Source organism: Hemiscyllium ocellatum, chromosome 6 (genome assembly GCF_020745735.1).
Source record: "Hemiscyllium ocellatum isolate sHemOce1 chromosome 6, sHemOce1.pat.X.cur, whole genome shotgun sequence".
In the NCBI taxonomy this organism is placed as follows: Eukaryota; Metazoa; Chordata; class Chondrichthyes; order Orectolobiformes; family Hemiscylliidae; genus Hemiscyllium; species Hemiscyllium ocellatum.
Window position 1 is genome coordinate 60,198,527 of NC_083406.1, and position 11,075 is coordinate 60,209,601.

At 39.8% G+C, this 11,075-nt stretch overlaps 1 protein-coding gene across 3 annotated transcripts in view; it reads left to right on the forward strand.

The window, feature by feature from the left end:
- Positions 1-10,679, forward strand: part of LOC132816420 (NADP-dependent malic enzyme-like) — a 185,234-nt gene extending 174,555 nt beyond the window's left edge. For 2 of the 3 annotated variants that reach the window (XM_060825970.1, XM_060825969.1), the window contains exons 14-15: positions 269-367; positions 9,104-10,679. In XM_060825970.1, coding sequence (XP_060681953.1) covers positions 269-367; positions 9,104-9,265 — 261 coding nt within the window. In that variant the 3' untranslated portion in view covers positions 9,266-10,679. The remainder of the gene's footprint in view (positions 1-268; positions 368-9,103) is intronic. The other variant, XM_060825972.1, reaches the window with a different exon arrangement.
- Positions 10,680-11,075: the final 396 nt, after the last annotated feature.

The window sequence follows — 11,075 nt, forward strand, 5'->3', positions numbered from 1 at the left end:
ACTAACTAGCAGTGTTGATGAGTGTGACAAAATAACACACTGATGGATACCTCTATTTTTACACTTGCTTCTCATTGTGAAAAAATACATTTGTCAGCAGTAAAATCTTGCAGACTTGAATTCTTTAGTCTTTAACAATGTAGAGCTAAGTAGACATTCATAATAAGCATGATATATTTATGATACTCTGTCATAATAATTATTGATTGTCATATTTTATGCTGCATGTATCCCAATTATATTGATTTGAGGTTTTTCTTGTGCCCAGGTTCTTGCTGAACTGGTAACGGAGAAGGATCTTGCAGAAGGACGTCTGTACCCACCACTTGGCACCATCAGAGATGTTTCATTCAAGATCGCCATAAGGGTATACAAATATTTTTGTTGTTAAATGCAAATTAAACTGTTGCAGTTACAAAGAGCTATTGTTGTTTCTGTGAATGTTTTGAAGCAGAAGACCAAGACATGGTAGCTGAGTTTTAGTGGCACATGATCCTGATTTGTTTCTTTCATTTTTATTTATTTTCTTTTTATCAGTCGGTGCAGTTTGCAACAATGTTACTTTAACTCTAGAACGGCCAATGGAGTTAACTAATGCAGAGATTAACTAAAAGCTTTAAATCAAGACTTTTACAGAGGTTCTTACCAATAATAGCCAAAGATTTAGATTAGATTCCCTACAGTGTGGAAACAGGCCCTTCGGTCCAACAAGTCCATAGCAACCCTCCGGAAGAGTAACCCACTCAGACTAATTTCCCTCTGACTAATGCACCTAACACTATGGGCAATTTAATATGGCCAATTCACCTGACCTGCACATCTTTGGACTGTGGGAGGAAACCGATGCAGATATGGGGAGAATGTGCACAGGCAGTTGCCCAAGGCTGGAATCAAAACTGGGACCCTGGTGCTGTGAGGCAGCAGTGCTAACCACCATGCCACTGTATAATATGTATTTTTGAGGCAGGAAGAAATAGAACTGTGGGGCAATTTCCACATGTATTCATATTCACAAAGTAGTGCAAGTCAATTAGAAGCTAGTTAAATTGATATTATTAGAAGAAATTATGAGAGATATACAGACTAGTCATTCGGAAAGATTGTGATGCCAGCTTTCAGTGATGATAGATATCTATGTATTTGCAGGATGTGGAGTTAGTTGTTACATTTTAAGCTGAAATGCAAGTGGTCCCATTATCGTAGCCAGATATGGCAGTGAACAGTTTTGTATCCCTTATCTAAAGAAAGATATACTCACAGTGGAGGCAGCCCAGAGGAGATTTACTTGGCTGATTACAGGTATGAAAGGACTGTCTTGTGAGGAGAGTTTGTGTAGTTTGGGCCTGAATTCATTGGAATTTAGAAGAAGTGTGACCTTATTGAGACATACAAGATTCTTAGGGAACTTGACAGTGTAGATGCAGAGAGATTATATCCCCTCTGTGTTAGAGTCTAGGACCGGAGGACATAGTCTCAGAACAACGTTTAATACAGAGTTGGGGAGGATGGTGCATCTGTGGAATTTATATTGCGGGGCTATTGAGACTGAGTCATTGAGTATATTCAAGTCTGAGATAGACATATTATTAATTAGTGTCAAATGGTATAGAGAAAGTGGAGTTGAGGATTATCAGATCAATCATGATCTCACTCAATGATGGAGCAGACTCAGCGGGCTGAATGGTCACCGTCCGCTCCTATGTCTGATGTTTACAGTTTTGCTCAAGTCGGTTGTCGCTGCCAACAGAATTGCTATATAGACTAAAGGCAAAATACTGTGAAGAATTCTGAAGAAGAGTCCGACCGGACTCAAAACATTAACTCTGTCTCTCCACAGATGATGTCAGACTTGCTGAGTTTCTGTAGTATTCTGTGTCTGCTGTTTAAACTGTTGTTCTTCAGCATTTTTATTAATGATTCGGATGAAGGCATCCTGAATGCAGAATTCAGGCTTGCTGACAATATTAAAGATTCTGCAAAAGTTAACCTTTACACAAAGCAACTAGACTACAGACTAATTTAGATATATAAGGAAAATGAACTTTAGCATACTGGCTATCAGCATTTATGTAGTGCCTTTAGTATTGGAGAAGGGATTGATGCTGGCCGCACTTTTGTTTGTCATTTATATGAATGATTAAGGTGAGAATGTAGAAGCACGGTTAGTAAGTTTGGCAATGACACCAAAATTGGTGCATAATGGACAGTGAAGGAGGTTATCTAAGATTACAAAGAGATCTTAATCAATTGGATCAATGGGCTGAGGAATGGCAGATGGAGTTTAATTTGCATTTTGGTGACACAAACAAGGGCAAAACTTATATACTTAAAATAGGGCCTTGAGTAGTGCTGTAGAACAGAGACACCTAGGGATTCAGATATATAATTCTTTGACATTTACATTGCATGTAGACAAGGTGTTCAGCACGCTTCCCTTCATTGCTCAGACCATTTGAGTGCACGAGTTGTGACTTCATGTTGAGTTGTACAGGTCAGTGAGGCCTTCTCTGGAATACTGTGTCCAGATTGGGTCGCCCTCCTGTAAAAAAGATATTATTAAGCTAGACAGTGTTCAGAAGAGTTTGAGCAGGATGTTGCCAGAAATGGACGTTTTGAGTCATAAGAAGAGATTTGATTGGCAGTGACGTTTTTCATTGGGGCGTAGAAGATTGAGGAGTGACCTTAAGGAAGTTTTTAAAATCATAAGAGGTGTAGATGGGGTGAATGGCAGGTGTCTTTTACATCAGGTGGGGAATTTCAAGACTAGGCATAGAGGAGAAAGATTTTAAAAGTCATGGGGGCAACCTTTTTACACAGAGTGGTTCATGAAATATTAAGAATGAACTTTCAGAGAAAATGATGGATATGGTTACAGTTACAAAGTTTAAAAGACACATACATTTCCTTGATTATCCAAACGACATGGGTGGGGATTATTTTGTTCGGATAATCGAATGCCAGATAACACAGTTTAGTCAAGCATCGGGACCTTCTGATCTTGCTGGATAATCTGAAATTCGGATAATCGAATGCCAGATGATAGAGGTTCCTCTGTAGGTAAGAACATGAATAAGAAATGTTTGGAGGGATATGGGCCATGTGCAGGCAGCTGAGACTAATTAATTTAGGATTATGGTCAGCATGGATTGGTTGGACCAATGGGTCTGTTTCGTGTTGTATGACTTTATAAGTCCCAAAACAGTTTACAAAGGATTAATAAAGTTGATCTTCTGATATTAAACCAAGAAGATAGGATATTACTGGGATTATTGACTAAAATCATGGATTAAAAATTAAGCTTTAAGGAGAATTTTGTTGGAAGAGAGGTAAGTGCTGAGTCAAAGGACTGTACAGAAAAAATTAGTGTGTATGGCTTCTAGACAGGTGGTTGTTCTGTTAAGCCATCTGATATGCAATACAAGTGCTATAATGCCGTCATAGAGCATGTAAACAGACCCTTTGTCCAACCCATCCATTGAGCAACTAAGTTTCCCAAACTAAACTTGTCCCACTTACCTTCCTTTGGCCCATATCTCTCTAAGCAAGTCATATTCGTGTACCCATCCAAATGTCTTTTATCTTGGAGGAACTGTCTGGGTGAAGTTCACAGCACAGAAGCAGATAAGTGTGACCTACAGGAAGTCTGCAGGAGTGAGTAGAGTGGGTTCTTTCTTGATTATATGGTTTTGGAGATATGTCTCTTGATTAAACTTAAAATATAAGCCATAACTATTAATTTAACCTGGGTCAGTGTTTTGTAGAGGAGTAAGATGGTGGTATTTTCTGGGCCTATAGATTGTGAAGGAACAAAAATGGCCTTTGGTAGAGTGATATGTACTTCTTGTCAGATGTGGGAGTTTAGAGAGAGTTTAAAGGTTACTACAGATTATATCTTCAAAAAATGCTGTTGGTTGCGAAGCTTATCAGATCAAATGGATCAGTTAGAGAGGCATTTAGAAGCAATGAGGAATTTGCAACAGCAACAGTATGTGATGGATGGCAGTTATAGGAAGGGGGGATGTCGCAGATACCGTCACATAGATGGGTTAACTCCAGGAAAAGTAACAGAAATAGACAGCCTTCTGTGGCTATATCCATTTCAAACAAGTATGCTGTTTTGGAAAATGATGGATTCTCAAGGGAACATGGCACAAACAGCCAAGTTTCTGGTATTGAGACTGGCTCAAATGCAACGAGGGTTATGTTGGGTTCCAAGAGATCAATTGTGTTAGGGGACTCTCTAACCCGAGGTACAGACAGAAGTTTCTGTGGACAGCAGTGAAAAATCAGAATGGTATGTTGCTTTCCTGATGCCAGGATCAAGGATGCCTCAGAGAGGGTGCAGAATGTTCTCAACAGGGAGAAGGGCCAGCAAGAGGTCATTGTCCACATTGGTTCCAATGACATAGGAAGGGAAAAGGTTGAGATTCTGAAGGGAGATTAACGAGAGCTAGGCAGAAATTTAAAAGTAATATCTGGATTGCTCCCGGTGCTACGATCTAGTGAGGGCAGGAGTAGGAGGATAGAGCAGATGAATGCATGGCTAAGGAGCTGGTGTATGGGAGAAGGATTCATATTTTTGGACCATTGGAATCTCTTTTGGGGTAGAAGTGACCTATACAAGAAGGACGGTTTGCACCTAAATTGAAAGGAGACTAATATACTAGAGATGCTCGGGAGGATTTAAACTAGTAAGGTGGGGGATGGGACCCAGGAAGATGGTGAGAAAAGAGGTCAATCTGAGACAGTTGAGAACAGCAGCGAGTCAAACAGTCAGGGCAGGCATGGACAAGGTAGGACTAATAAATTAAACTGCATTTATTTCAATGCAAGGAGCCTAACAGGGAAGGCAGATGAACTCAGGGCATGGTTAGGAACATGGGACTGGGATATCATAACAATTACAGAAACATGGCTCAAGGATGGGCAGGACTGGCAGCTTAATGTTCCAGGATACAAATGCAAAAGGAACGATAGAAAGAGAGGAGGGCGCATGGTGTTTTGATAAGGGATAGCATTACAGCTGTGCTGAGGGAGGATATTACTGGAAATACATTCAGGGAAGTTATTTGGGTAGAACTGAGAAATAAGAAAGGGATGATCACCTTTTGGGATTGTATTATAGACTTTCTAATAGTCAGAGGGAAATTGAGAAACAAATTTGTAAGGAGATCTCCGTTATCTGTAAGAATAATAGGGTGGTTATGGTAGGGGATTTTAACTTTCCAGACATACACTGGGACTGCCAAAGTGTTAAGTGTTTAGATGGAGAGGAATTTGTGAAGTGTGTACAAGAAAACTTTCTGATTCAGTATGCAGATGTACCTACTAGAGAAGGTGCGAACGTTGACCTACTCTTGGGAAATAAGGCAGGGCAAGTGATTGAGATGTCAGTGGGGGAGCACTCTGGGGCCAGCGACCATAATTCTATTAGATTTAAAATAGTGATGGAAAACGATAGACCAGATCTAAAAGTTGAGGTTCTAAATTGGAGAAAGGTCAATTTTGACGGTATTAGGCAAGAACTTTCGAAAGCTGACTGGGGGCAGATGTTCGCAGGTATAGGGACGGCTGGAAAATGGGAAGCCTTCAGAAATGAGATAACAAGAATTCAGAGAAAATCTATTCCTGTTAGGGTGAAAGAAAAGGCTGGTAGGTATAGGGAATGCTGGATGACTAAAGCAGTTGAGGGTTTGGTTAAGATAAAGAAGGAAGCATATGTAAGGTATAGACAGGATAGATTGAGTGAATCCTTAGAAGTGTATAAAGGCAGTAGGTGTATACTTAAGAGGGAAATCAGGAGGGCAAAAAGGGGACATGAGGTAGCTTTGGCAAATAGAATTAAGGAGAATCCAAAGGGTTTTTACAAATACATTAAGGACAAAAGGGTAACTAGGGAGAGAATAGGGTCTCTCACAGTTCAACAAGTCAGCCTTTGTGTGGAGCCGCAGAAAATGGAGATACTAAACAAGTATTTTGCATCAGTATTTACTGTGGAAAAGGATATGGAAGATATAGACTGTAAGGAAATAGATGGTGACATCTTGCAAAATGTCCAGATTACAGAGGAGGAAGTGCTGGATGTCTTGAAACACAGAAGTGGATAAATCCCCAGGACCTGATCAGGTGTACCCTAGAACTCTGTGGGAAGCTAGAGAAGTGATTGCTGGGCTTCTTGCTGTGATATTTGTATCATCGATAGTCACAGGTGAGGTGCCGAAAGACTGGAAGTTGTGTAACGTGATGCTACTGTTTAAGAAGGGTGGTAAGGATAAGCCGGGGAACTATAGACCAGTGAGCCTGATGTCGGTGGTGGACAAGTTGTTGGAGGGAATCCTGAGGTACAGAATGTCCATGTATTTGGAAAGACAATGACTGATTAGGGATAGTCAACATGTCTTGGTGTGTGGGAAATCATGTCTCTCAAACTTGATTGTGTTTTTTGAGGAAGTAACAAAGAGGATTGATGAGGGCAGAGCGGTAGATGTGATCTATATGGACTTCAGTAAGGTGTTCGACAAGGTTCCCCATGGGAGACTGGTTAGCAAGGTTAGCTCTCTCGGAATACTGGTATAACTAGCCATTTGGATACAGAACTGGCTCAAAGATAGAAGACAGGGTGGTGGTGGAGGGTTGTTTTTCGGACTGGAAACCTGTACCCAGTGGAGTGCCACAAGGATCGGTGCTGGGACCTCTACGTTTTGTCATTTACATAAATGATTTGGATGCGAGCATAAGAGATACAGTTAGTAAGTTTGCAGATGACACCAAAATTGGAGGTGTAGTGGACAGCGAAGAAGGTTACCTCAAATTACAGCAGGATCTTGATCAGATGGGCCAGTGGGCAGAGAAGTGGCACATGGAGTTTAATTCAGATAAATGCAAGGTGCTGCATTTTGAGAAAGCAAATCTAAGCAGGACTTATACTCTTAATGGTAGGGTCCTAGAGAGTGTTGCTGAACAAAGAGACCTTGGAGTGCAGGTTCATAGCTCCTTGAAAATGGAGTTGCAGGTAGACAGGATAGTGAGGAAGATGTTTGGTATGCCTTCTTTTATTTGTCAGAGTATTGAGTACAGGAGTTGGGAGGTCATGTTGTGGCTGTACAGGACATTGTTTAGGCCACTGTTGGAATATTGCGTGCAATTCTGGTCTCCTTCCTATCAGAAAGATGTTGTGAAACTTGAAAGGGTTCAGAAAAGGTTTACAAGGATGTTGCCAGGGTTGGACGATTTGAGCTATGGGGAGAGGCGGAACAGGCTGGGGCTGTTTTCCCTGGAGCGTCTGAGGCTAAGGGATGACCTGATAGAGGTTTACAAAATTATGAGGGGCATGGATAGGGTAAGTAGACAAAGTCTCTTCCCTGGGGTCGGGGAGTCCAGAACTAGGTAGCATAGGTTTAAAGTGAGAGGGAAGATTTAAAAGGGACCTAAGGGGCAACCTTTTCACGCAGAGGGTGGTATGTGTATGGAATGAGCTGCCAGAGGATGTGGAGGCTGGTACAGTTGCAACATTTAAGAGGCATTTGGATGGGTATATGAATAGGAAGGGTTTGGAGGGATATGGGCCGGGTGCTGCCAGGTGGGACTAGATTGGGTTGGGATATCTGGTCGGCATGGACGGGTTGGACCAAAGGGTCTGTTTCCATGCTGTACATCTCTGTGACTCTATGACTCTAAATGTTGTAATGGAACCTGCATCTATTACTTCCTCTGGCAGTTCATTCTACATACAAATCACCATCTGTATGAAAGATTTGCCTCTTAAGTCCCTTTTAAATCCTTTTCCTCTTACCTTAAAAATATGTCCCCTAGTTTTAAACTCTCCCACCCTAGGGAAATGACGTTTTGTTATTCAGCTTATCCATGCCCCTCATGATTTTTTAAATCTTGATAAGATCATACCTCAACCTCTGTACTCCATGAAAAGAGTTCCAGTCTGTCCACCCAAACACTCCATTCCTGGAAGCATACTTGTAAATCTCTTCTGCACCATTTCCAATTTAATAATATCTTTCGTATAGCAGGGTGACCAGAATTGTACATATTACTCCAAAACTGGCTTTGCCAACATTCTGTACAACTTAACATGATATTCTAAGCATGGAAGGCAAGCATGCTAAATGCCTTCTTTACAACTACTACCCTGCCTACCTGTGACACAACTTTCAAAGAACTATGTTCAAAGACCTGAACCCCTAGGTCTCTTTGTTCAACAACACTACCTAATGCCCTACCATTAGCTAGAACAAAGTGAGGACTGTAGATGCTGGAGATCAGAGTCGAGAGTGTGGTGGTGAAAAAACACAGCAGGTCAGGCAGCAACTGAAGAGCAGGAGAGTCGACGTTTCAGGCATAAGCCCTTCATCAGGAAATAAAGGGCTTACATCCGAAACGTCGATTCCCCAGACTCCTCGGATGCTGCCTGATCTGCTGTACTTTTCCAGCACCCACACTGTCAACCCTACCATTAACTGCATAAGTCCGACCTTGTTTTACCAAATTAAACACCATCTGCCACTCCTTAGCCCTTTGACCCAATGATCAAAATAGTTAACTTTCATCACTGTTGACTATATCATCACTTTTGGTATCAAATTTACTAACCATGTCTCCTAAATTCTCATTAAAATCATTTATATAAATGACAAAAAAAAGCGGATCCAGCACTGATCCTTGCGGAGCACTGCTGGTCGCAGACCTCCAGTCTGAAACACAACCTTCCACCATCATCCTCTGTTTCTTACCGTCAAGCCAATTTTGTATCCAATTGGCAAGCTCTCCCTGAATCCTATGTGATCTAACTTTACTAATCAGTCTATCAAGCACTGGTTATTGTCAATTTCTCTAGTTTAATATCTTAACTTCCCCTTTCCCTTTTACAAACATCACCTAGGACTCTTGTCCTTCTCTGAAATTACAGCCTGTGGTTTAATAAACATGTATGAATTCACTTTGTTTCAAAGGACAATATTTAAACCTGATTTGTCACACTGCCTCCATGAGAGAAGAAATAATTAAATATCTTGATATTGTCCCATGACATTGATGTTTTTAAATTTTACAAGACTTTGTTTTATTTTTATATTTTATTGTTTATTTATAGGTTGTGGATTATGCATATAAACATAATCTTGCTGCCTGGTACCCTGAACCTGAGGACAAAGAAGCATTTGTTCGTGCTCAAATCTACAGCCCTGATTATGATTCCTTTGTGTTGGATAACTACAAATGGCCAGAAGAAGCTATGGAAATTCAGAAAGTGTAGTTATCTGTGCCACTCTAGGCATAACCTAGAATGTATTATCAAAGCCAGGTAACCTTAATTGCAAACTATATGCTGCCTTCTGACATGATTATTCCAAAGCATTATAAAACAGTTGCTGTTAAAAAGAAAGTCACTCTCATTTATTAATTTCAAACCATCAAAAACATCTTCAGTAATAATCTTCTAGAAGTTTGTTGCAATTTTTGAATTTCTTTAAAATTTCTTTTTTATTCATCCAGGGATTTTTGATGTTTCATGATTACATTGGTACTTCCACCTTTTAACAAACATTATTTGCAATTTGAACAACTTTAATAGATATACTATTTCTGCACTTCGTTATAACTATGATATCAAAAGACAGGCTCTGGGTTGATATTCACTGAACTGCCCAATCTTACATGGGACTTATAGCTATAGTATCATCAGCATTTTTCACAAAAGTTGTTTCTTTCCTGAACATGGCCACCATTTTTTTCCCTCCAGAATCATGTGTATGTAGGTTATCTGCTATAACGCAACAGTTGTTCTTCTGCAACCTTGTGCAATAGAAAATCAGCCTTTGGAAAACCGCTATAGAAAATCACACTGTTGAAGATCGCTAATAGAAAATCGCTATACTGATATACCCTTTCAGTAGGAAGTTTGCGTTATCTAAACAACATCCAAAATTCGTCAATTGCGTTATAGCCAATTTGCACTGATGAAACGCACATCATAGCAGAACACATTGTAATGCCATTGTTTTAGTTTGGATGTATTTTTGCATGCTGTTCTGCTTTTGGAGTAAAGTCTAATTTAGCAGTGCAAAGAGCACGTGGGATGACCTTTCCCAGAATTTTAGCTAAAACTGTGTTCGTATTTAAGCAACTTCCAAGTTGCTCAGTAATAAAATAAATTATTCATTAACACGTCATCCTTTCATCTGTAAAAGTTGAATCTAGTCCAGAATGATTGACTAAAAGCCATCTACTTGAGATCCATTAAACCTTTCCAAATGAAACCATTTGGTGGTGGCTTTCAAGTTAATAATCTGCTGTAGCCAATAATTATGAATTGTTAGGGTGCAGTAATAATCATTTTCTGAAATTGCACCCAAAACTATATTTTAAGCATTTCTGCTGTGCTGTGCTGCAATGTCATTGTATAATTGTAGAAAGAACATAAACCAAGAATCCTGTGAAGGTGTACATTGGAAGAGAACAAAATGCTTAATAAATCATGACCTTGAATCAATTGCTGTTCTTCATTATTGCTAGCCATGAAAAAGAGTTACAAGAGTTATTGTGGAACGAAACATCTGAAACCGTCAGCTATCTATATTTATTTTCTCTAAAAAGGCTCCAGAATAAACTAGAATATATGAATGTTTCTCTATCCTGGGACACAACATGATTTGACAGTGGAATTTATTTAGAAGATTGTATACTGTACTGAAACTCCACATATTTTAGATCTAGTCATCTTGTTAATCTGTGCTACCAGCTTTATGTATATTAAAATTCAGGTCAGTTATTTCCACCTGCTGTGTCATTTGGTATTTCCAGACAGTAAGTGACACTATTAACTTGCATTTGCTTGTACTCTTAAATTCAAAATCATTTGAAAGATGACTTTGCTAAGTGTACAGAAAATAGTTTTGCTTCAGGTGGACCAACATTAAATGATTCTTGGTTATGTGTTGTTTTCCTATTTTATGGTCTTCATTTTGCAGCATTAGAGCCATCTATGAACACTGATTTCCACATTCATCTCATCCCAGGTTGCATTTGTTAGTCAGGTTGGTCTCTTCTTACCATTCCTAGGGGGA